General features: G+C 35.3%; 1 protein-coding gene across 2 annotated transcripts in view; it reads left to right on the top strand.

The window, feature by feature from the left end:
• The window catches only part of JAK2 (Janus kinase 2), a 92,856-nt gene that overhangs the window by 46,112 nt on the left and 19,403 nt on the right, over window positions 1-27,341 (top strand). For both annotated transcript variants that reach the window (XM_045840521.1, XM_045840522.1), the window contains exons 7-14: window positions 9,980-10,301; window positions 11,082-11,201; window positions 13,520-13,677; window positions 14,720-14,831; window positions 19,379-19,565; window positions 20,219-20,346; window positions 22,608-22,742; window positions 23,804-23,891. In XM_045840521.1, coding sequence (XP_045696477.1) covers window positions 9,980-10,301; window positions 11,082-11,201; window positions 13,520-13,677; window positions 14,720-14,831; window positions 19,379-19,565; window positions 20,219-20,346; window positions 22,608-22,742; window positions 23,804-23,891 — 1,250 coding nt within the window. The remainder of the gene's footprint in view (window positions 1-9,979; window positions 10,302-11,081; window positions 11,202-13,519; window positions 13,678-14,719; window positions 14,832-19,378; window positions 19,566-20,218; window positions 20,347-22,607; window positions 22,743-23,803; window positions 23,892-27,341) is intronic.

The following is a 27,341-nucleotide window of genomic DNA, read 5'->3' as shown; positions in this document are numbered from 1 at the left end:
GAATGTTCCTTGCCAATCCCTTCTGGCCTATAAAGTTTCTTTTGAGAAATCAGCTGATAGTCTTATGGGAGCTGCCTTGTAGGTAACTAACTACTTTTATCTTGCTGCTTTTAAGATTCTGTCTCTGTCTTTAACCTTTGGTATTTTAATTATGATGAGTTTTGGTGTAGGCCTTTATGTGTTCATCTTATTTGGGACTCTGTGCTTCCTGGACATGTATCTATTTCCTTCACCAAGTTAGGAAAGTTTTATGTCATTATTTTTAAAATAGGTTTTCAATTTGTATCTTCTTCTTCTTCTTCTGTCCTGCACCCCATGATGTAAATGTTGGTATGATTGAAGTTGTCCCAGAGGTTCCTTATACTGTCCAAATTTTTTATTTTTTCTTTTTTCCTTTCTGATTGGGTGGCTTTTGCTTCCTTATATTCCAAATTGCTGATGAGCTTCTTGGCTTCATCTATTCTGCTGTTGATTCCCTATAAATTATTTTTCATTTCATTAGTGTGTCCCTCATTTCTAACTGGTCCTTATTTATACTGATGAGGTGCCATTAAGTTCCTTGAACATTCTATAACTAGTATTTGAACTCTGTATCTAGTGGATTGCTTGTCTCCATTTTGTTAAAAAAAAGTTTGGGCGGGGCGGGGGGGGGAGTTTCATTCTGTTTGTTCATTTGGGACATGTTTCATTTTGTCCTCTTTTGGCAGCTTCTCTGTGCTTGTTTCTATTTATTAGTTAGAACTGTTATGTCTCCCAAGCTTGGTAGAGTGGCCTAATGTAGTGTGTATTCTGTAGGGTCCAGTGGCACAGTCCTCCCAGATCACCCAAGCAGGGCACTCCGGGTGTGCCACCCATGTAGGCTGTGTAGACCCTCCTGTTGCAGTTGAGCCTTGATTGCTGTCAGCATGTCAATGGGAGGGATTTACCCCTAGACCAATCAGCAGCAAGGACTGGTTGTTACCACTCACCACTGACCTCCTACCACTGTGGAGATCAGCTGTACAGGGGCCTACCCTACAGAGTAGAACTTATTTCAGTGTGGCTCTGACACCCACTGAGTCTGCCTCTTAAATGTGTTGCTTACGGAGGTGGTTGGGTGGTGATGCTTTGATGTGATCTGAGGCTTTCTGCTGGGTGTGCTGTCTCTGGGGCCTCTCGGGAGGAGCAGGCCAAGGTCAGCCACCACCAATATTTTGCCCGAGACCACCTGGCATAAGCTACAAAGCAGTCTGCAAATGACTGCTACTTGTGCTGGCCTTGGAAGTGCCCACATGAGGCCTAGGTGTGAACCAAGGCTGACTACTGCTACTTTAGGTGACTGAGGCCACTTAGTGAGAGGTATGGGGCACATTGAAGCCAGATATTGCTTGTTTGAGAGATTTTAAGAAACTCTAAAACATGAGCCTGTATAGGCCATTTTGTATGGAAAAGCCACTAGAAACAGCTTGGGTGGGCCTGGCAGTTGGGTTGGGGAGGGCCTCAGGGAATTACAGAGTGGGGCAGACAGTATGAACCCAGGTTGATGGTGCCCACCTCCTGGCTCTGTGGGGGGAGAGTTTATCAAAGGAACAGAGGCCTCTGCCAGCACTTCTGTCTGGGAGAAAGTTGCTTCCCAACTCTCACCCTGATGCCAGACAGGTCAGTTTCTCTCTGTATGTCTCTGGTGCTTTTCAAGCTGCTGCCCTAGTGCTGGAGCTTGGAGGGAGTGAATCTGAGTAAGGTCATGCATGGGCCCTTTAAGATGAGCTGCCTAGGACTCCACGATCCCTCTCTCTCCCTCAGCCTCAATCCCCACTGGATGTTAACAGACAGGAGTTATGGGGATTTCTCTTTCTGGCACTGGAACCCTGGGATGGTGGGTCTGATGTAGGGCTAGGATACCTCACTTCTTAGGGGGACCTCCACAGCTGAGACATACTTTCCAATGGGTGTAGATCCAGGTGGTTCTGTGTTTCCACCCCTCCCACCAGTCTCAGTGTGACTCCTTCTTTATATCCCTAGTTGTAGAACTTCCATTCAGCCAGATTTCAGGTGGTTCTGAATGATGGTTGTTTTATAGTTTAGTTGTAACTTTGATATATTGTGGGAGTAGGCAAGTACTGTGTTTACCTACCTGCCATCTTGTCTGTAGGTCCCAAATATAATTTTTAGGGAAACTGTACTCCTATAAGCCCAGCCTTAATGGCTGTAAATGTTCTACTTTTTAAAAGGTATATATGAATGCTTTGGGTTTTTCTTTTAAGTTTGGAGACTACATATATGTCTTACATAGTACATACCAGATTTAAAGTCTGAAGATATCATGAAACTGATTAAAACTCCCTTTGTTTCTTGAAATTATTTTTTCAATAATTGGCTTCAGTCACTTTTATCTTGAGTGCCTTCAAAACAGTTCATATACAATTTACAGAGTATCAATTTCATTTTCCCTTTTTGGTTTTAAGTATTTTTCTTTTGCTTTCAGATGTCCATTAGGCCTTACGCTAAGACTGTAAGCCATATGGTATAATTACAGGACCTTACTGAAGAATCTAGAAGATTTTAAATTCCAAAGGAAAAACAAACATTTGTTTTCACTAAGGCCTTGATCTTTATTAAAAGGCAGATAGACACCCCTTAGGGTATTAATTTATTTTTTCATGTAGTCATTCATTCACTCATTTAACAGTACTTATTGAATACCTGCTATATGCCAAATCATAGGAGAATAGAATCCAGGTTTGAATATCTTACATACCATTAATAGAAACTAAAGGAATTGAAAAGAACACAGTTGCAGAACAGAGAAGATTTGAGCCACTGAAAATGAATTTTCTAAAAATGAAGCCATCTTTGGGCTTATGCTTTGTTGGAACACTTCTGCTTTAGAGACAGTGATATTGTCCAAAGTCTTGATATAATCTTATGGTTTCTTTGAGGTCACTTGTCAAATAACATAGTTATTCTCCCTGTTATTTAGTCTAGTGTCCTAAACTCAGTGAATGTTTAGTAATTATATTTTTCTCATTACTCTTAATCTAGATATAAATATCTGCAAAATTCTGCATCTATTTTTCTGTACTTCATTTTCAAAATTGTTAAATATTAAACATTCATTATAAAATTCCAAGAGATTTTAAAACAGCATTATTGAGATATAATTCACATAAAGTTTGCATATTGAAAATGTACAATTCAGTATTTTTTACTATAGAGTTGTAAGGGCTGTATATATTCTGGGTACAAGTTATCATATATATGTATTTTTTTTGCAAATATTTTTCCCATTTTGTGGATTATTTTTTCACTTCCTTGAAAGTATCATTTGTAGCACAAGAGTTTAAATTTTGAAGTGCTCTAATTTATCTGTTTCTTTTGTCTCTTGTACCATGATATTTTAATATTAGATGAATAATTTATGCCTGTCCTGAAGCAAAACCATCCCTGTCTTGCTTCCCTTCTTAACATAATTGAACTCACTGGTAGTTCTGAATTCTCCTATAGTGCTCATTTCTGGGAAATAATCAAAGAACTCCACTCATTGTTAAAATATTCAGGATTGATGGAAGAACAGATGAATGATTAGTTTGAGGCAGAATTAAATAAGCTGCTTTGTTCTCAGAAATAACCAGTAGAGTGTGGATCTCTGGTTAGTGTAAGAAAATACATATCCTTTCCCAGACTTAAAAAAAATACATTTAAGGTACATCTCTTTGTGTTTGTGCCTGTGTGTTAGGTGTGTCTGTGTCTGTGAGTGATGCCTCTGTGCACATATGCACCTGCATATATGTGTTTGTGCATGTGTATGTATTAGATACTTAATCTTTTGTGTGTCATTCCCTAATCGGATATTTTGGCTTAGGTGTTGGAGTATAGAAAGTGAAGGAAACAAATAAGATTTTTCTGTTTTCATTCTTCATCTGCTCTTTAAAGTCTTATATTTGCTAAAGGATGGAAAGAAGAAAACTGGAGAATGGAAAGAGTTTAAAGGAGACTCTGATGGATGACTTTGCAAATACTATGCTGGGGCCAAGGATACTTATTTATATAGCAGCTGAACTACATACTTCATATCACCAAGCCTCCCTTTCTAAACAACGAAGCAAATTCTAGAATTTCCAGTGGCTTACTTCAATCATAATAAGATGAAGGTTTCATTTTATGGTGCAAAACATAGTACATCTTTTAAGGCAAACTCAGTTTCAAGCCTTTTAGAGCCCTACTTTTAGGATTCTTTATAAAGCTCAATATAAGAGAAGCATCAGAAAAAAATGCTTTTTATGTTTCAAAAGTTAATTTGTATCTCTTAAAATATTTTAGTGTTTCTAACAAGTCTGGTTCTGATAGCATGGCACTAAAGGGTATTCATCATATTCAATAACCACACACTCCTCCGGTATTCCCAAAAGGTGTCTGGGCCTTTATTCTAGGAATCAAAGAGGAAAGCTTGGTTGTATGACGTTGTCTTAAACTCCTCTTTTTATTCTTAAAATTAGTTTTCTAAAGGTTTATTAAGTCAAATAACCACTGGTGTTTATGCAAATTACATTCCAAATTTAGTAAGGCTCTTGGTAACTAATTTTTTTGACAGAAGTAAATAAAATAGGCATTTCCATTTGCATTCTGATTGTATGTTTGATCTTCTTTTCAGTGTTTATTCTAAATTTACTGAGACTCCTTTATGTGCTATCTAGACTTTATCCAATTTCATATATTTTTTATTATTTTTTAAATTTTTTTTAAATTTTATTTTAATCATTGTTCAAATACAGTTTTCTCCTTTTTACTCCCAATCCAACCCCCCCACCCCATATATTTGTTTATTTACAAGTATATAATTATTATTAAAAGGAATAGAATATGATTTGAGGTCTGAAAAATGGGTAGAATTTATTGGGTGGAGAGAGGTGAGAGATAGAAAATGCTTTGTAGCAGAAGGGAGTATAGGAAGACTCAAGTGAGAGTCAGTCAGGGCTCAGAGTTAGGAGGAGATGAGGTAGCAGTTTGAGCATGGAGAATCTTGAGTCATGTTGTCAAAGTTAACAGTACTAACAAACTATGCAAGGGTATTAAGCAGGAGTGAAATGATTATATTTGTGTTTTTAAAAGATCCCCATAATTCCAGTGTAGAAAACAAATCAGAGGGGGTAAGAGTAAATGGAAATGAGAGTCAATCAGAGAGTAAGGCCATGGAGTAGTAGTAGCTCCTCCAGGAGATACAGTTGAATGGGTTAGTCTTAGAAAAATGGGCAAATAAGAGAAATATATAGAAGGTAAAAACAAGGGGATGTGGTGATGGATTGACTAATGGGGGTTGAGGGAGAAGGTAGTACAAAGGGTGATTCCTGGGTTTCTGGGACTTGCAGAGATCGGTAAATTTTAGTGCTGTTTACTCAGACAGGGAATGCTGTAAGTGGATCTTGGGAGGATGTTAGAGAGGTTCATGAGTTTGGTTTGACACATTGTTTGAGGAGCTTTGGGGACATCCACATTAAATGGATAGATTGACTTGACTGGAGAATATAAGGGTCTAGAGCTTAGAGTCAGGGCTAGAGAAAGAAATATCAAGTGATTTGCATATAGAGTATCTAGGAGAAAGAGAATGTGTGTAAATAAGAAGGCCCATAATTAAGTTTTGAGGAACTTCAACATCTAATCACTAGGTAAAGGGGAGTGAACCTGTAAAGAAGATTGAAAAGAAGCAGCCAAAGAGATGACATTAAAATCAGGAAAGCTAAGAGGAGTGAGATTCAAGGAAAGAATGATTAATAGTATTGGATGCTGCAGAAAAATTACAAGAAAAATAAATACAAGGATTTGGGTTATTAGCAATATGGAAATTTTTATAGATCTTAGCAGGAGCAGTTTCTATGGGATGATGGAGCAGAAGCCAAATTGGAGTGAGTTAAGCAGTAAATGGAAGGCAAGAAGATGGAAATGGCTGTATAAACTCTTTCAAAAAGAGGCCAGATAGGCTATAGCTGGAGAAGACATGGGATAAAGAAAATTACATTTAGGATGGGAAGAAGATTAGTATTTTTAAAACATGTGGATAGAAGAGAAATAATAAGTAGAGTAAAAGTCCCCAGAAGGTATATGTGTATTAGAGGAAGACAAGATCTAGGAAGTATTGGCAGTGTATGGCTTTAACTAGCAGGTTTATACCTCATTTATTCTAACAGGTGTAGAGGAGGAGAAAATGAGTGCAGATGTATATAGGTTTGCCAGCAGGATATTGAGGGAACTCTACTTAGAGAAACTTTTTCTTTTTCTTTTCTTTAAAAGAAAGAGATGAAGTCATCAGCTAAAAGTGAGGAGAAATGTGGCTGAGGTTTGAGGAAATTTGAAAGGTTTAGCATAGTTGTGGGACTTGGGAAACCTAGTTGAACAGAGAAATGTCGTAAAAGTGATGGAAGTGATGGAAGGCTATTTAAAATAGGTGATTATGAATTTATAATACAACACAAATACTGTCAAATGACTTTCTCAAGCAGCACTGGCTACTTGAGTACAAAAGTGAGAGTTCCTTCAGGGACTTAGTGTAGACTGGTGGGGAAGGGAGTAAGAAGTGGTATGCTGGTAAATGTTTAACAACCAGTTCACAGGAAAGATTGGGGGGGAGGTCTAGTTGGTTCATGGCCAGTCCCACGGTATCAATCTGACATAACCAAATGCAGAATTCGCAAGAGATGAGCAGCAGCAAAATCTTCCCACCACTCATATATGATAGATGCTCGTAACCTCAAAAGCATAGATAGTACTAACATATAAAATAAAAATTTAAATGTAAAACAATTAGAGAGTGGTATGTTTTGAGTATGTATTATCTATATTTTTAATATGATTTATGAGTAAGTTTATTTATAATTTAAATTTTAATGATGGCTGTTTAACAATTAGCTCAAAATAATCTTTAAAATAAGCTGTCAGTGATACTACTGACTTCTGGCCAAGATGGAGGCACAAGTAGACATGCATCTCCTCCTAGCACAACAATAAGAAGGATAACAACCAATCTAAAAACAAATAAAAAAACTAGAACTGCCAGAAAATTGAACTGTATGGAAGTCTGACAACCAAGGAGTTAAAGAAGAAACATTCATCCAGATGGGTAGGAGTGGAGACAGGCAGGCAGGGTGGAGAGGACATGTGGTGATGCAGCAGCTGTGGCAGCTGGTGGAACGTGGGTTCCACATTCATGTGCAGCAGAAAAAAACTGGGAGGAACAACTAGTCAGCAAGTAATCCCAGTCCCAGGCCTCACCATGCAGCCCACAGTTATAGCACTGGGAAATAAAGCCTCATAACCTCTGGCTATACAAACCATTGGGGGTCAAGGTGAGGGAAGAAACCACCAGTCTCTCAGGAGAGTCTATTTGAAGTGCCAACAGGGTCCTAGAATGTACACAAGCTCACCCACTCAGGGAATTAGCATGAGGGCAGTACCTAGAAGGTTGCCAGTCACATCTGGAAAGTAGGGGAAGTGACTGAAAATGAGGCAAGAGCCAAACAACCAGCATTGTTCCCTCTCTGATGCCTCTCCCACATGCAACGCCACAAAACTGCAAAGCGGGTTGCTTTGTCCCTTACAGTGTAACAGGTACACTGATGCAGGAAGTCAGAGTAGCTCTACCTAATACACAGAAACACAGAGAGGCTTCTAAATAGAGTAGACAAAGAAATATGGCCCAAATGAAAGAACAGATCAAAACTCCCAAAAAAGAACTAATGACCTAGAGATAGCCAACCTATCAGATGCAGAGTTCAAAACACTGGTGATCAGGTTGCTCAGAGAAATGATTGAGTACAGCCACAAAATGAAGAAATGAAGGCTATACAAAGTGAAATAAAGAAAAATATACAGGGAACCAATGGTGAAGGGAACAAAGCCGGGCTTCAAATCAATGATTTGAAGGAGGAAAGGAAAAAATAAACATTTAAGTGGAACAGAAAAAAGAAAGAAAATTTCAAAAAATGTGAGGAGAGGCTTAGGAACCTATAGGACAACTTTAAATGTACCAACATCCAAATCATAGGGGTACCAGAAGGAAAAGAAGAAGAGCAAGAAATTGAATAATTACTTGAAAAAATAATGAAAGAAAACTCTAATTTGGCAAAAGAAATAGACTTACAAGTTCAGGAAGCTCAGAGAGTCCCAAACAAGTTGGACCCGAAGAGGGCCACAGCAAGACATCATAATTAAAATGCTAAAGGTTAAAGATAAGGAGAGAATCTTAAAAGCAGCAAGGGAAAATCAGAGAGTTACCTACAAAGGAGTTCCCATAACACTGTCAGCTGATTTCTCAAAAGAAACCTTGCTGGCAAGAAGGGGCTAGAAAAAAGTATTCCAAGTCATGAAAAGCAAGGACCTACAATCTAGATTACTCTACCCAGCAAAGCTATAATTTAGAATGGAAGGGCAGATAAAGTGCTTCCTAGATAAGGTCAAGTTCAAGGAGTTCATCATCACCAAGTCCTTATTATATGGTATATTAAAGAGACTTATCTAAGAAAAAGAAGATCAAAACTATGAACAGTTAAATGACAACAAATTCAGAACTATCAACAGCTGAACCTACAAAAACAAAAACACAAAAGGAGCAAACAGCTAGAACAGGAACAGGATCATAGAAATGGAGATTCCATGGAGGATTATCAGTGGAGAGGATGAAGGGGAAGAATGGGGGAAAAGGTACAGGGAATAAGAAGCATAATTGGTACATACAAAATAGACAGGGAGAGGTTAGGAATAGTGTAGGAAATGGAAAGCTAAGGAACTTATGTGTATGACCCGTGGACATGAACTAAGAGGGGGGGGGATTGCGGTAGGGAAGGAGGGTGCAGGGCAGAGGGGGGCAAGGGGAAAAATAGACAACAGCATAATCAATAAAATATAATTAATTTTTTTAAAAAGAAAGTGATACTGCTGAGGAATTAAACTTTTTATGGATGATAATTTTAAAAAAATAAGCCGTCAGCATCAACCACTCCAACCCTTGCTGTAAATTCTCAAGTACAGTGTAGTGCGATAAATGATATTATGGAGCTGTGCACAGATGCTGTCAGACAAAGCAGGGGGCATCTAATGTAGACACAGAGGTCCAAAAAGGTCTCCTGGATTTGATGATGCTGGAGCTGAGACTTGTAGAATGGGTGATGGAAAGAATGATTAGCATATGTGAAAGGCATGGAAATTTAATATTGTTGTACCTGCAGAAATAAATGTTATTTATTTGTTAGATATTTGAGCAGGAGAGAAATGTTATCTACCTTCTTTAGGATATTTTACATAGAGATGGAAGTACAAAAGGGTCAGAACATTTCCAACTGAAAATGTTTTGATTGTAAAAGAATTATCAGGAGTTATTGAAGCTGGCCTAAGAAAACAATGGATACAAAAGAAGTATGTTTCAATAACAAACAACAGTAGCATTCAACAAAATGTAATAATTTTCAGAATTCAGATAAATATTTGTGTACAGCATGATAGGAAGTATTTGTAACACAGTGCCAAAAAATGGTATATGACATAATCAGAGAAAACAAATTTTTAAAAATTAATTTTGTAGACAGGGGAGAGAAGGGTGAAACAGGGAGAAAAGCATCAATGTGTGAGAAAAACATTGTTTGGTTGCCTCTCACTAGTGCCCCAAATGGGGACCATTCACTGTGTGAGATGACACTTAACCAACAGCCACGTGAGTCAGGGCAGTGAAAGCAAATTTTGAGAGACTCCATTATTAACTAGACTAGCTTCATTTCATTAGGGGAAGAAAATTAGCATCTCCTAAACATTTGTAACTAAGTGAATTTGTATGTATATTCACATCATCAGACAAAGTCTGAAAGTTTTTATATTATGTGGTTGGTGACTGTGTCACCTTTTGCCACTTGTGTGCTTACAGCACTTATCATGGAAAGGTGGTGACTTTTCTTTTAATTTTGTTTTAGATTTATATTCCAATTTGTTTTGTTTTGCCGTCTGTGCTTTTTGTTCCTAGCTACAAGACATTCTTACCAAAATGTGTGCGAGCAAAGATCCAAGACTATCATATTTTGACAAGAAAGCGAATAAGGTACAGATTTCGCAGATTCATTGAGCAATTCAGCCATTGCAAAGCCACTGCCAGAAACTTGAAACTTAAGTATCTTATAAATCTGGAAACTCTTCAGTCTGCATTCTACACAGAACAATTTGAAGTAAAAGAACCTGGAAGAGGTCCTTCAGGTGAGGAGATTTTTGCAACCATTATAATAACTGGAAACGGTGGAATTCAGTGGTCAAGAGGGAAACATAAAGAAAGTGAGACACTGACAGAACAGGTAATCCTTAATGATACGTTCTCATTCTTTGTTAATTTAAGTAGAACGGTGAAAGAAGCAAAGTAATTTTAGTCATTTGAAACATGCACATGTATTTTTGTCCTCCCATTTATAGAAGTATACATTTTTAATGGTGTGAAGCCTCAAGATCATGTTTATAGTTCTTTTCTGATTATTCTTAAATTTTTTAAAATTTAAATCTTATGACAAAATAATAAGTCATAGTATTCATATAGTTTAAGAAAAGTGATGTTTAAAGTTAGTTTTGCCTCCTTGTTTTCTTTTACTATTATTGATTTAGGAGTCACAATGATAAAATTTAATATCCTAAACAATATTGATTTTAATTGATTTTTATGATAATGTATACCTGTTAAATAATTTAGTTTGTTTTAGCATTGCATTATAAGTTTTAAGTTGTTTCATATCTGTGTTGTTCTTAGATAATTAGAGATTTAAAAGTTTTTTAGTCTTCACTCTGTGGTAAACTTTCAATTTTCTGTCCATAGTTGCTTTAACGTTGATTGGCTTGAAGGATGCTAACTAGAGCAGGTCTCAGATTCCTGGCACCATTTAATGCTCATTTTTAAATCAAAGCAAGATACAGTGTAGTCTAGGGTTCCATTATTGGAGAAGAGAATCCCATTTAATATTTATCTTTTGCTAGCAATACTTTCTTACTTTAAAGAATTTGTTATGAATGTTAATCTCCTTCATAAGTCTTGTTTTAAAATGCCTCCATAGATTCTACCTGTTAATTTCAAATACTCTTAACCATAGGATTTACAGTTATATTGTGATTTTCCTGATATTATTGATGTCAGTATTAAGCAGGCAAACCAAGAAGTCTCAAATGAAAGCAGAATTGTAACTATTCATAAACAAGATGGTAAAAATCTGGTAAGTTTGCTTTATAACTAAATAATGGTTATGTTATACAATTTTTAAAAGTATTCTTAATAACCAAGTTATTATCTTACAGAAATTTTTCTTATTGTTTTAAACATAGCTCTAAACATAAATATCAGTTTAGTCAGCTTTTTATTATGTCTACTAGATTTTTATATCACTACTAAAACTATCTTCCCACAGAGTTTCTTATACATTAATGTATTTTTCACTTATTTTTATGATTGGCAATGCACCAGTTTCTTTTTCTTCCCACTCTGGGTTGTGCTAATCCCTGTTACAGCTCTTATTCCTGATGAGAATCTTTTTTACCAATAGAGATGTGCATAATACCAGTCACACTACCTAATTAAAGGAGAGAAAGAAATCAAAACAATACCACTGGGAATTTATGTAACAAATGTAAACCAATCCCTGATCTGACCTACCCAACTGTAAGACATGATCAAATCTGAAATATTTAACCCTTTTGCCATGGCCTGGTTGGCTTAGTTGGTTAAAGCATCATAGTGATACTCCAAGGTTGCAGGTTTGATCCTGGTCAGGGCATATACAAGAAACATGCATGCATAAATTAAGTGGAACAACAAATCAATGTCTCTTTCTTTCTCTCTCTCTGAAATCAATTTTAAAAAAGATTTAACCCTTTTTCTTTAAATAGCTTCAGAAATCCCACTTATTTTAATTGAAAGGAAAGATATGAATTCCTTTATATTCTGCTCTAAAGTTTCTTATTTATCTGGCTTTGTTTTCTTTTTAACTCAGATATTTCTTAACTTCCTGACTTAAATGCCATATTAATGTTATTTGGTCATTTAACTGAAGTATCTATATGTACCTTTCTGGCCATTTCAAGTTTATATTACCAAAATTACAACTAACTTGCAACTTATTTTAGTAAGCATGCTTTCCTGTTCTTAGATAAAAATATGATTAATACTGTGCAGCTACTCCCTATTAGACTATGAGCCTCTTGAAGGTAAGGATCATTGTGTGTAAGAGAGAGTGTGTGTGTGTGTGTGTGTGTGTGTGTGTGTTACTCCTTGCACCTTGCCCAATGCTTTAGGGCCTAGTTTAGAAAGACCTTGGTAAGTGTTTCATGGAAATTATCTTCTTGTCTCTCCAAGTTGGATCCCTGGTTTTCTGAATCTAATATTTGCCTTGTTTTTATGGGTACATTCTCCAGTACCTGTTGATATTTTTATATTAGGGATTGTGACAAACTAGAAAATTAATTTAGGGAGGATTTTTACATTTTTATGATGTTGAGTTTTCCCCAGTCAAGAACATGGTAAATCTTCTGTACAGTTCAAGTAAAAAGTTGTATCTCGCAAGAGTGGTTTGAAGTTTTTCTAAAAGTTATTTTGTATATTTTTTGGTTAAGTTTAATTCTACATACTACTTTTTGGTTGCTATTATACATGGGCCTATACTTTTTATTATATAATTTAATTGACTTTTTTATGTGTGAAACATACTGATTTCTGCATCCTGTAATCTTAATAAATTATCTTATTCTTGTAATAGTTTTATAGATTTCTTTTGGGTTCCCTGAGTATACAATCATATAATCTCCAAATAGAGATGGTTTATATCCTTGTTTCCAATTTTCTACTATATTTGTTTTCTATGGCTTCATTATGTTAGTATAATACAATATGATGTGTTATTAAATAGTAGGCTTTCTTATTGCTGATTTTAGGATAAGTTGCTGCAGTATTTTCCCTTTAAATAAGATGCTGTATTTTAGAGTAATAATATGTTCACATATGTATGTATGATATAATCATATCATAACTATGTATGATTTTAATTTATGACTATATACATTTTAGTTTATAGCATAAACTAAAGCAGTGAAAAAATCCTAACTGAACTTGTTTTTTGTAATGGAAGTCTGTTTATAATCAGATTAAATAATAATTAGAATTATTTAGAATATAATTTATCACCTGTATATTTGGTATGTAAAAATAGAATGCCCATTATTTCTAATTCATATCAACTTTTATATCAGATTAGAGAGATTTCTAATTGAGATAACTGAAACTTTTTTAAAAATGGGAATACTGGAATATATAGTAAAATTATGGATATTCATTGAACTATAAATGTCATGATAAGTATATGTTCAAGATGGTCTTAAATATTAAACAGAAGAATTTATAATTCAGACTGGACCATCAAAGACATTTGAGCAATTTAGGAGAATTACTCTAACAACATGGAGTGAAGAGAATTTGTAATATGTAGCCTGCAGTTGACTTTTTAAATGATACTTATTATTTCTTTTTCTCTTCTCTGCTTAGGAAATTGAACTTAGCTCATTAAGGGAAGCTTTGTCCTTTGTGTCATTAATTGATGGATATTATAGATTAACTGCAGATGCACATCATTACCTCTGTAAAGAAGTGGCACCTCCAATGGTGCTTGAAAATATACAAAGCAACTGTCATGGTCCAATTTCGTGAGTAATACAGACCTAAAGTTTTAGAAAAGTAAATGAGATATTTACAAAGAAGTTTTCACACAACAGAGTAACATACATAGGTTTAGGAGTTTAGAAAAACATATCTTAACTGAAGTTTTTTGTAATAAAAGTCTATTTACAATCATGTTAAATAAAATTAGAATTATTTAGGATATAATTTATCACCTGTACCCGACTCTACAATACTTCTAACTTGTATAAGTTTGACATTTAGTTGTCTGGGTGTGTTATAAGTTAGTGATAAGTGAAGCAGAGATGATTCTTGCTTTCATGTAGATTATATTTTGACCTTTCTTTCAAGATGTACACCTTCAATAAAACATGTAGCAAATTTTTAAATTAATAGTTTTTGTTACTTGTCATGGGTCTTCTGCTAGACTTTGATATTACATTAAATATTAAAATAAATAAATTTTTATATTAGAAATTGCTATGGTAGAAGAGACATACATGTTTTATTATATGTTGTTTGCATAGTTAAGTTAAATTTTATGAGAGTATGGTTTTTTAAATACTAAGTTTGTAATCAGAAGGCAAAAAAATCGAATGAATGACTTGCTCTTTGTGATTTTGTGGATCCTTTTATTTATTTTTAAAGCAGTATAATTGCCCCTTGAATTGGTTTGAACTTTCATTATTTTTCATTACAAGATTATTGATAAACTTACAAAGTAGAGGAGACTTCTAAAAATTCTGAGTTTTATTTATTTTTTTAAAGATTTTATTTATTTATTTTGAGAGAGAGAGAGAGAGAGAGAGAGAGAGAGAGAGAGAGAGAGAGAGAGAGAGAGAGAGACATTGAGAAAGAGCATCAATGTGCGGTTGCTGGGGGTCATGGCCTGCAACCCAGGAATGTACCCTGGCTGGGAACCGAACCTGGGACACTTTAGTTCCCAGCCCGCGCCCAATCCACTGAGCTACGCCAGCCAGGGCTAAAATTCTGAGTTTTAGATTTGACTTTTGATCTTTTGCTTGGCACCTTGCTATGTCATCATTCACATTATTTCTTTACCTTTAGGATGGATTTTGCCATAAGTAAACTGAAGAGAGCAGGTAATCAGACTGGACTCTATGTACTTCGATGCAGTCCTAAGGAGTTTAATAAATATTTTTTGACTTTTGCTGTTGAGGTTAGTATGTCAGATTAATTGATGGTAACATCTTTATTCAATCTATATAATTTTCCCTTCATGTTTATCTGCCATATTTCCTTTTTAGTACTCTGAATTATGGCTTTGGATATAACTAGCATAATAATATTTCATTTACCTCAGAGATTCTGCATATATAATACACATGATATAATTCCTATGATTTATATAAAAATATAAAATGATTTATAATGTCTTTCTGTCTTTTATGTAGAATTTATTTAATTTTTTTGATGTTTGGGTATCACAAGTGTGTAAAATTGCATCAAGTCTCTTAAAGTCTCCTTTTTTTCAGAAAAATGGAAATCTTTACCAAAACTTGTGGAACAAAGTAAATAAGCAAACTTTCCTTATACTAGTAATGGTTACAAGACTAGAGTGAAGTAGGGCAATAATAAAGAAACAAACGTTTTTACCTGTAACTAGTGGTTTTTTATTATTAAGAGTAATGATCTACTATATTTGTTTGTTTATTTGTTTGTTTTTAATCCTCACTCGAGGACATACTCATTGATTTTAGGGAGAGGGAAAAGGAGGGAGAGAGAGAAGGAGAGAAACATCAACTGGTCACCAACTGGGAACTGAACCTGCAACCTAGGTTTGTGCCCTGACCAGGAATCAAACCCATGGACCCTTCAGTTTACAGATCAATGCTCCAACCAACTGAGCCACACTGGCCAGGGCTACAATGTATGTTTTAAGCATAAAACTACGATGAAACCTCACTGTTAATTCAGATTATTTAGGATGTCATTTGAGATTGTTCACTATCCAAAATTATATAAAAAGATGCTATCACTTAAAAGGCAGTTTCATGATATAAATCTTGAGAACCTTTATATCAGCTTCCAGAATTTATCTTGCTTTTTAAACATAACAAAGTAATGATTTTACTATTCAGTTATTTTAAGTTTGATAAAATACAGCCACCTTATTTTAGCATATGTAGGATGGACTAATTGTCCATAAAAACAGAAGGTAGGTTACTCCATAACTTCAGAATTGGAGAATACTCTGTATAGTATTTTCTTACTATAATTATAGCAGTTAATTATATTCAGTTATCAAATGAAAATGACCATATTGTTACATATTAGGGAGTGTACGATATATAGCCCTGTGTTTCAAGAAATTTATCTTTTGGAAAAAATAAGAAAGTATACCAAAAAATACTAAAAAGAGCATTGTAATTATTCAGTCTAGGCAAATAGAGATAACAGAAAAGGTTACAGTTGTTAAGAAAGATCTTTTGGTATAGGAAGGTTGAGGTTGACTTTGAGGAAGTATTGGGTTAGCCAAAAAGTCCATTTAGTTTTTTCCATAAAATAAAAGACATATTTTTCATTTTCACCAATAATTTTGCTGATTTGGATATTTTGAGTATGTAGGTTATCTCCCACTATTGGCTTCTTGCCAGTGGTGCTGCTAAACATCTTCCAATGTATTAGACAGCCCCACAGCAAAGAATTATTTGTCTGAAATGACAATAGTACCAAGAAACTTCACAAATCACTTTTGACACAATTTGATCAGTCATAGTACCTTCTCCATACACTGCATAATTCTTTTTTTGCATTTCAGTTACATATTTACCTTTCTCAAAACAATAAAACATAATATGCTGAAAATGTTGCATATTTTCTTCCATTTTTAATATTAAAATGGCTGCACAAAGATTCACCAATTTTGATTCCTTTTAAAAATTATATTTTATTGATTATGCTATTACAGTTGTCCCAGTTTTTTCTCCTTTTCCCCCTTCTACTCAGCAACCCGTACTCCCTCAGGCAGTCCCCATACCATTGTTCATGCTGGTGGGCCACACAGTGTAAGTTCTTCTATAAGTTATTTGGCTACTCCATTTCCTATATTTTGCTTTACCTCCCCATGGCTATTCTGTAACTGCCCTATTGGTACTTCTTAATACCCTCATCTCTTCAAACATTCCCCCAACAACCCCTTCCCATCTGGCAACCATCAAAACACTCTGTGTATCCATGATTCTGTCTCTGTTCTTGTTTGCTTAGTTTGTTTTTTAGGTTCAATTGTGGACAGTATGTATTTATTTCCATTTTATTGTTCATAGTTTTTATCTTTTTCTTAAATAAGTCCCTTTAACATTTCATATAATAATGTTTTGGTGATGATGAACTCTTTTAGTTCTTTCTTGTCTGGGAAGCTCTTTATGTGCCCTTCAGATCTAAATGATAACTTTGCTGGGCAGAGCAATCTTGGCTGTAAGTCCCTGCTCATGACTTTGAGTATTTCTTGCCAACCCCTTCTAACCTGCAAAGTGTCTTTTCAGAAATCAGTTGACAGTCTTAAGGGAACCCCCCTGTAGGTAACTAACTGCTTTTCTCTTGCTGCTCTTAAGATTCTCTCTTTATCTTTAACCTTGGGCATTTTATTTATGGTGTGTCTTGGAGTGGGCCTCTTTGCATCCATCTTGTTTGGGACTCTGTGTGCTTCCTAGACTTGCATATCTATTTTCTTCACCAAATTAGGGAAGTTTTCTTCCATTATATTTTTCAAATAGATTTCCAATGTCTTTCTCTTTCTCTTCTTCTTCTGGTAATCCTATGATGTGAAAGTTGGAATGCTTGAAGTTGTCCCAGAGGCTCCTTATACTATTCTCATTTTTTTGGATTCCTTTTTCTTGCGTTGTTCTCATTGGTTGTTTTTTTGCTTCCTTATGTTCCAAAAAATTGATTTCATTCTTGGCTTCATCCACTTCTACTGTTGTTTCCTTGTAATTGTTCTCTATTTCAGAAAGTGTATCCTTCATTTTTTTATATGCTGTTGAGGTCCTGACTAAGTTCCTTGAACATCTTTATGAGCAGTGTTTTGAACTCTGCACCTGATAGATTACTTATCTCCATTTTGTTTAGTTCTTTTCCTGGAGTTTTTATCTATTCTTCCATTTGGGCCATGTTTCTTTTTCTCCTCCTTTTGTCAGCCTCCCTGTGTTTGTTTCTATGTATTAGGTAGAGCTGCTTTGACTCTGTGTTTTGGTAGCATGGCCTAATGTAGTAGGTGTCCTGTAGGGTCCAGTGGTACAGCCTCCTCTATTACCCAAGCTGAGTACTTTAGGTGTGCCCTCTATGTAGGCTGAGTACACTCTTCTCTTGTAGTAGATCTTTGATTGTATTTGGCAGGTCAATGGGAGGTATTTACCCAGGCCAGTCAGTTTCAAATATTGGCTGTGACCACTTACCACCAATCTGCATCCTCATTGGAGGATCAGCTGTGCAGGGGGCAGGGTTGTTGTGCTCCAGCATGGTCTGTAGCTGTCCACTGGGTGCGCAGACTCTAGGGTTTCCTGGGTGGTGGCAGGCCAAGGTCAGCCACTACCTGTATTCTGCCCAGGCCACCCTGCCTGAGCTATAATGCAATCCAAGGTGGCTGCTACTTGTGCTGAGCTTCGAGATTCCCAGGCAAAGCCAATCTGTGAATCTAGGCTGGCCGCTGTTAGTGCTGTGCCTGGAGCCACTTAACAAGAGGTGTGGGTGGGGGCGGCGGGGGAGGTGCTGGGTGCTTTAAGTTAGGCAGGACAGAGATATCCAGGGTAGGGCAAACCCTTCAGCCAGATTAATGGAGTCTCATATATGATATCCACCTGCCCACTCTGTAGCTCTGCCAACCTTTCTGCCTGGGAGAAAGCTGTCGCCCAACTCTAGCCTTGATGCCAGCCACTTCCAATTCCTCCCTTGTGCCTTTCAAGCTGCTACTGCAGTGCTAGAGCTCTGAGGGAGTGAGTCTGACTCAGTTCGTGTGTGGGTTTTTAAGAGGAACTGCTTGGGACTCCAGAAATTTCTTCCACTTACTCCATCCCTGGTAGCTTTTACAGCCAGAAGTTATGAGGACTTTCTTCCTGGCACTGGTAGCCTGGGCTGGGGGACCTGGTGTGAAGCTGTGACTCTTTGCTCCAGAGATGTCCCTCCCAAATTTTTATCCTCCACAGGAGGTTGACCAGTGTGTTCTGTGTCTCCACCCCTCCTACCAGGCTGGGTGGATGTGGTTTCTTTAATTTCGTAGTTGTCAGACCTCCATTCTACTTGATTTCTGATGGTTCCTAGTGATGGTTGTTCTATAATTTAGTTGTTATTTTGATGTGGTTGTGCCAGGAGGTGAAACATGTTTACCTATGCCATCATCTTGACCAGCACTCCTTTGGTAAGTTTTCTAAAATATGCATGCTAATATAATAGCTGTTACAATGCAGTCTAACAAAATTGTTTTGAATGAAGTTAAAGACAACTAAGCACTACTACAGCCAATATATGGAAAAAACTTAATGAACATTTTTGGCCAACCCAATATTTAGTTGTATTTTTATAGGATATGCAATATATTCCTTTTTGAGGAATCAAGCACCTCTACCATCCTACACTGTTCCTACACAAGGATTCATGATTCAAATGTCTAAATATCTTGTTGGTTATTTTTGTGGAATCTATTTTTTCACAATAATCACCATGATGTCCATTGTGATTTTTCCTCTCTCTTTTATAATTAAACTTATATAGCGAGAAAATGTCATTGAATATAAGCACTGTTTGATTACAAAAAATGAGAATGGAGAATACAACCTCAGTGGGACTAAGAAGAACTTCAATAATCTTAAAGATCTTTTGAATTGCTATCAGATGGAAACTGTTCGCTCAGACAATATAATTTTCCAGTTTACAAAATGCTGTCCCCCAAAGCCAAAAGGTAAAATAATATTCCTGTTATTTTTAAAATATAGGTCATGGCTTATATATATAGTGAGTGATAACTTCAGTATATTGATTTGAAAAGAAATATTGAAGAAGCAGCTCCAAATAACAGACTAATTTTGTCTCATTCTTTTATATATACATCCTCAAATAGCATTGTTCAGTTTGGTTTGAGTTGCCTAAAAGTGATGGGAAGTTCCATAATTCTAAAATGCTATTTAAAGATAATAGTTGCTTGCTATAAACCAGTCAGTATTTATTGAAGTGAAAGAAAGACCTCACTACCAAATTCTCACATTTGGTTCTAAGTAAAAACTTTCATACTCTTAGAATTTTAATTTCTAAACTTTTAAAATTAAAATGGTAAGGTTGGGAATGTCTTTAAAAATAGGATTTTTAAAAATTGTCAAAATTCCTGAAAAATTATATTAGTTAAGGAAGTGATTATAATTTTGAATATTTGAAAGAACTGGTTAGAGGACATTAAAATTTAATGAATAAAATACTAAAGTAATTTTCTATGAAAAAATGAGTAGTAAGTTGTTAAACATTTCTTATATTTAGGACACATTTTATTTTACCACTTTGGAGCAGTTATTTCCTTAGTGTGTTTTGATTATACGTGTTTTTCATTATTTTCTTTTACAGATAAATCTAACCTCTTAGTCTTTAGAACCAATGGTGTTTCTGATGTACCAACCTCACCAACACTACAGAGGCATAATAATGTGAACCAAATGGTGTTTCACAAAATCAGAAATGAAGATTTGATATTTGTAAGTTTTTAGATACTGATTATTGTCTTTTTTGTCTTTTTAAAGTAACAATTATTTCCCACTTATATTCATGTGACAGTTGGAACTATTTTATTATAATCTATATTGTTAAAATTTATTGCCGATTAATATTTTTATTTCTTGTGAAAATGTGATACTGAACTTGAGTTAGAAATTAGTAAAGTTAATTATTTTAAGAAGGGAATTATATTCTCTTTTCAGGATTTTAAAAATTTCTTTTTAAATCTTAAATTAAAATTATTAAATGGTCTTGTACAAAAGACCTATATCTTAATGATCACGTCGTAGAGAAAAAGGAAATTGAAGGAGCCAAAAATAAAGAAGAAACTGAAAACAGAGTAGTATATAAGAGCCAGTGTTTTGGGTATAGAATGTTGGGGTTTGGGATTAATCTCAAAAACTAAGGGGGTTAAGATCTAAAAGTAGGGCCAAGTCATAGGGTCTACACAAGACCAGGAATTAAAAGTGAAGCTGTCTCTGAAAGCCAAGACCTTCAAGTAAATATATTCTCAGTAAAACAGTATGTGGAGTGTGAAAAATTCACCCACTAGCAGCAGGAGGAGTATTTTCTGTTTTAATTAGGCTCTTAGTTAGGAAAAAAATCTCTCCTGAGAATTTGTAATCATAAGCTTTTGAGTTTGGGTTTCTTTATTCCATTTGCATGATCTGAGAAACCCTAAGCTAATAAATAAAATAAGAAGTGATACTCCCCTAGTAATACCCTGTGGTAAGTGGCAGAAGCAGAAACAAAATCTTTTTTGAAAGAACATACTCTTAACCTAGATTACTCAGGACTCCCCAGATGAAACAAATCCAAATATGAGATTTTAATAGAAAAAATTAAAACATACAGGAGAATAATCCAAGAGTGAGGGAGTCAACAGACCAACAAACGTCAAAAGTACTTCATTAACAGACTTTTTAGAAAGAGATTATAAAATACATAAATATTTTTAAAGATATAACAGGACTTGAAAACAGGGGGAAGGGGGAAATGAGACATTATTTAAATTTAAAAAGACCAAAAAGATTTAGAGAAGAAAGATATAGAAATGAAAAATATACTAGCCCTGGCTGGTATGTCTCAGTAAATTGAATGCCGACCTGTGAACCAAAGGGTCGCCAGTTTGATTCCCAGTCAGGACACATGCCTGGGTTGCAGGCCAGGTCCCTGGTGGGTGGTACGTGTAAGGCAATCATACATTGATGTTTCTTTCCCTCTCTCCCTCCCTCCCTTCCCCTCTAAAAATAAATAAGTAAAATCTTTTAAAAAATAGAAAAAACTATACTCATTGACCTTAAAACAAAATGTACAGATTAAAAAACAGATTATTTATAGTTGAAGAGAGAATTAGTGACTTGGAAGATAGATCTGGAAGTTATTCAGGTATAGCAAATAGGGAGAAAGAATTGGAAATTACGAAGAGAAATTAGGAACATGGAGAACAGAATGAGAAAGATTAACTAATGTCTAAATTCCATAATGAGACAGTAGATAGAATTAACAAGATTTGTAAAGACGTAAATTCTTATGTAAATAATGGGTAGTCTAACATTACAAACTAATAACAGTAGAGTTTCAATTTGAACATAGGCAGCCCTGCTTTAGAGTTCAGAGTGTCAATTACTCTGTTAAGGATATGTAGGAAATACTAAGTAATAGTAGTAATAACATTTACTATGTGTCATGGGCTAGGCTAAGTGCTTTCATATATTTATTCATTTATTGTTCATAAAAGCCTATGGAAAAATAGTTATTTTTCTCATTCCTCCAATGAGGAAACCAAGACAACTGCAGTGCAGAGATTACATTGCCGCAGGGATTACAAGGTCACACAACTAGAAGGTAGTGGATAATAAGGACCAAGTTAGGTATTCTGCCTCCACAGACCATATTGCACTGCCTTTCTACTGCACTATTAGGAAAGGAAATCCAAAAAATATTCACATCTAAATAAATATAAGTAAACTTTGACTTTATAAATAAGTGATAATTACAACTAATTCAGGGGGTTAAGAACCAGGTAAAACCAAAATATACTTTATTCATTAATCCTTGTTTTCTTGTCTTCTATTAGAGTGTAAGGAAGCAAAATATACTTAATTTAGAGTCTTAAATCTAGATTTAGTTTGTAAGAGAAATATTTGCTAATGGATTTTTTTAACTCTTTGTCATTGAACATATTTCCTAATTCTCACATCATTAACCATGTTTACTCATTCTTTCCTTTCTTTTAAAGAATGAAAGCCTTGGGCAAGGCACTTTCACAAAAATTTTTAAAGGTGTAAGAAGAGAAATAGGAGACTATGGTCAACTGCATGAGACAGAAGTTCTTTTAAAAGTTTTGGATAAAGCACATAGAAACTATTCAGAGGTGTGTATGTTTTTTGTGTTCATGTAGCTTATGATTTTTAAAGATGTGGTCTCATATGCAAACAACATATTCGTGCTTGTAGTTTTTCAAAATTGCAACTTTAAAAAGTATATATATCAAGGACTTTCAGAGGATGCCTTCTGGTGTGGCTATAGAAAATTATAGAATATTTTTTTTAATAACATTTCCAAACTAATTACTTTTAGCATTGTGTTATGGGTATTACTACATCTTTTCATATCCTAAGGCAGTGGTTTTCAAACTTGGTTGCCAGAGCTTTGTGAGTTTCATAGATTTCCTCACAATTTCATCTACTTTTTTTTTAGAAAAGAGTTTGTACTAAGGAACATTCTGGGTGAAATATGGATTCCAGAGATTTTAGCCCACAGAAACCCAGCCGCCATTTGCTAGAGTCCTTAGCATAGCAAGGCATCATCAAAGAGTTGTGATACTTAAATTGTCTTAAAGGATGTTAGTGGAAGATGATATGAAACATGTAAGTCGAAGAGTTGCTCTAACCCAGAACACCAAAGTGTTAGTGAATATGATCCTCAATAGCCATAGCCAGAAGTTCTAGTCAAAGTTTAGTTGAGTTAGAGTGATGTAAATACTGTGCTAATCTCCCAACATAGTTGTCATGGTATTTTATCTGCATAGAGATCATTTTTAATTTCTTAGGAAGTGTAATTTAAAGCTCCCATCCATTTATTTCAGTCCCATATTACTGTCTCTATTGTCTACCTCTGTACCTGTCTTCTACTCTGGGTGCCATGGGTTTCAAGTCTTTAATCTTCCATTATTCATGCTGCCCTGTACCACTATTGCTCACTCTCTCTCATTGCTATCTGCTTATTCCAGCCTTATTTAGGGGTTTCCTCAGGAAGAACTCAAGCATTAAGGTTGATGGCCATTGCAAGACAATATAAGGGGAACAAAGTACATTGTAGCTTTATTTATATTGTTCTCAGGAGAATAGAAAGGTGCATTTCTCTTATCTTTGTGAACTGTCAACACTTACAGGCACAAACAATAATTCTTTTGCATGATTTTCTTTTCCTTAGTCTTTCTTTGAAGCAGCAAGCATGATGAGCCAGCTTTCTCACAAGCATCTGGTTTTAAATTACGGAGTATGTGTCTGTGGAGAGGAGAGTAAGTAAATCTCTGGCTTCCTTATGTTAATGTTATGACTTTCTCAGTACATCTATTTTTGTTCATATAGAAAACTCAAGATAGAAAAACGTACTGTAACAACAATTAAAATTTTTTAAAAATTAAAAAAAAGAAAATTCAATTTCAGGATTACAGTTAGGTGTCAGTATAAACCATAATTTAACAGGAACTAAATATTATTGAAACCCAAAACATTGTAGAACCATTCAGTAAAGTCTTCTAAAAAAGGAAACCAATGAATGAAATTAAAATGCATAAAATAGTTAACTGTTGCGCGTGGGTCACTGGCCAGCAGTGACCATGGAACGCTTCGGATGGCTCGCCGAAAAACACGCGAGAAAAAACAACATGCTCAGAGGCAGACCAGTTTCTGTGGGGAAGTAGGGACGAAATGGCCACCCACCCTAGTGGGGAGCGTGCCGATTTACCATCCATACCTGCTTTTATTGGGCTCATTCTGCATAATAATTCAGGTAAAGTACAGTACTCATTAGGGGGAAGTAAGGAACCATAGAAAACAAGGAACTCTGCCGGTCTATTTTGTCGGGGTCAAAGAGCTGTAAGACTGAGGAACAAATTAACTTCCTCCTAAGACCCTTCTCATTCAACTGAGAGCATTCTAACAAAGAAGGTTTCACAGTAATTTACATATTCTTTCTTAGGCCTGATCACCCGGGGAATCTGCCCTTTTCAGCACAGAGCTGCGCCACCCTGTCATTGTCTCAGGCTTAGTTGCAGCAAGGGAACTAAGGCAATCAAGAGATAAGGAGATGTTCTCCCAGGCGATGAGAACTCAGGCTATGTCAAAGCCAAGGAGCTAGAGTCCATCACCCCCTTTTGCTGCAGCCCCCCAAGTCCTTCTTTTGGGGGGCCTCCCAAAGTGATCGTGCCTGTCTTAGGTCGTTCCCCCCTTGGGGAATCTTACCCGTCTTTGGCTAACCGACCAAGCTTTTTGGGGGTTCAGTTATGAATAAAGCAGCAGAAGCAGCATTCCTGCCAGGGAGATAAGCTTTTGTCTCCTTGCTGGCTTACAGTTCCAAGGGCGTTCCCTTAGCCTTAGCCTAGGCGGGGGTTACAGCTTCTGATACCAGTCAGGGCGGTTCCCAACAGTTAACATGGCTTATGTTAAAATGCTGAAAAACAGTACAGAATTATAGTAAACAATGTTTACTAATCTTTTACCATAACAATATACAGGTTGGGGAAAAAGTAGGTTTACATTTGTAAGTATGCAAAACACAGAGTTTATTCCTGTATTATTATTTATTAATTATTGTATTATTTTACATTTGAACAACTGCAAACCTCCTTTTGCCCAACCCTGTAGATTACAGCTGGTTTAACTTAACATTGGAATAACTGATGATTCCAGTATAGTACCAATTTATTTGGGTTTATAAAGACAAAGTATATAAATTGCAGAATGATTCTTAATGAAGCCAACTGAAATGGTTGGATGTTGATACTTGCTATATTCTATGTCTAAATATAGACTGTTCATAAAAATAATGAAGTTTACATTCAGAAAATTTTATGTAATTCCCCATTTTCCATTAGTAATGTGTATTAGATATGCATCCATACTTATATAACATTGCCTCATATATTTGAAAATTGAGAGTCTTTTCAAAGGCAGGTGATTTTCAAATCTGTTTTCTGGAAGTTCCTCAGGCATCTTAGGGGTTTAATAAAAGAAGAGTAAATCTAAATACAGTAGTAGAGAGTTCTACCCACTGATCGCTAACTAGAGTGGTTTTATATTTATCTATGATTTATTGATTCTTCTCATAATTTTTCATTTTGGGGAAAAAGAAGAGTATACTTAGAGCATATAATTACAATTCTTACACTTGCTTTTATACTTCATTGATTCTGTGATATACTTTTTTCACATTTAAGAATATATGAAATTGAGGTGTGATATAATTGATGGCATATCAGTTTAATTGGTAATTTTTTTCTTTTATGACATAAAATAAGGGGACATGTGACAATCTATAGTACCTATGAAACATAGTAGGTCTTAAACGCCACGTAAAGAGGTTTGATGAAGCACATGTTCATTGTAACTCTCATCATTTGATTTTTTTTGTTTTGAAACTTTTCCTGACAAATTTATCTGCAGGCTGTCTTTTTTCAAATTAAACGTATTGGGCTAACATTGATCAATACTTAATTATTGGCATGTGAATTGTTTTCCAAATTAACTATGGGCAGCAAAACTTTAATTTGTTTTTGTCACCCAGCAAGGTCCAAAGGCAACTTTTATTATGAACAGTTGTTATATACCAAATTAAAACTAAGTAATTTTAATATTAAATCAAGCAGAATCACAATTCAAGATTAGTTCTACAGTACGCATTTTAAAGTCAATATATAAAACATAGGCATGTATGAAGTATAGGCACTTAAAAAGTTACTGGGCCAAAAACAAACGTGCATTACAGTGTGAAGTCTATCAGAATTTCTTTTTTGTTGTTGTTATTTTTTAAGATTTTACTTATTTATTTTTAGAGAGAGGGGAAGGGAGGGAGAAAGAGAGGGAGAGAAACATCAGTCTCTGGTTGTCTCTTGCATGCCCTGGGGGGACCTGGCCTGCAACCCAGGCTTGTGCCCTGACTGGGAATTGAACCAGTGACCCACAGGCCTGCATTCTATCCACTGAGCCACACCAGCCAGGGCTGTCAGAATTTCTTTAAAAATATATATCATGACACCATGTTTACAATTTTTACTTTAATTTTTGTGTATTTTATTTTATATCTTAATTTCCCAATTTTTAATTTTGAAAGCAACACTATTTGTGGTTTAGAAACAACAAAATGACCTCAATAAATTCAAATTTGAAATTGAGAACTTGAGCTTATTACTCTATTACAAATTATTACTGGATGAATGCAAGTAAACCCTAAACCCAGTTAAATATTTTATTAAATAACATGCTTTTGGTAGGAACAGTCTTGGCTTTCAGGAACTTGGTCAATACTAACAGGGTTGAGAATTTGTATTGTGCCTTAAAGTTAGCCAGTACTGTTTCTAAGAACTAGTATTTTTTTTTTTCTGGTAAAACACATGGTCTAACACAAATAATGCCTCTTTTCATTATAAAATCTTTTACTACAAAATCATAAACATGTAATTCTGTAACATAACAGTAGCACACTCAAGCACACCCTATGACATTTTAGGTGAAATGTTCCAATTTAAACTATAAATTACACCCATATTACAACCCTACCACCCACAGTCAAGCAGGCATTACTTTTGCTGGACCCTATATATCTTAATAATATATTTTTTAAGTTTTAAAGATAAAGCAATGCAAAGCACTAATTTTTTACAGCATAAAATAAAGGAATGGATGCAGTTCAATGCAAATTATGCTTTATGTCTCATAGAATAGACATTGCTATTAGTTTTGGGGTGTGG

The sequence above is a fragment of the Phyllostomus hastatus genome, unplaced genomic scaffold (genome assembly GCF_019186645.2).
Source record: "Phyllostomus hastatus isolate PE091 unplaced genomic scaffold, TTU_PhHast_1.1 phas_contig_34, whole genome shotgun sequence".
NCBI classification, from domain to species: Eukaryota; Metazoa; Chordata; class Mammalia; order Chiroptera; family Phyllostomidae; genus Phyllostomus; species Phyllostomus hastatus.
The sequence above is the reverse complement of the archived record's forward strand: the minus strand, read 5'-3'. Positions and strand labels throughout refer to the sequence as shown.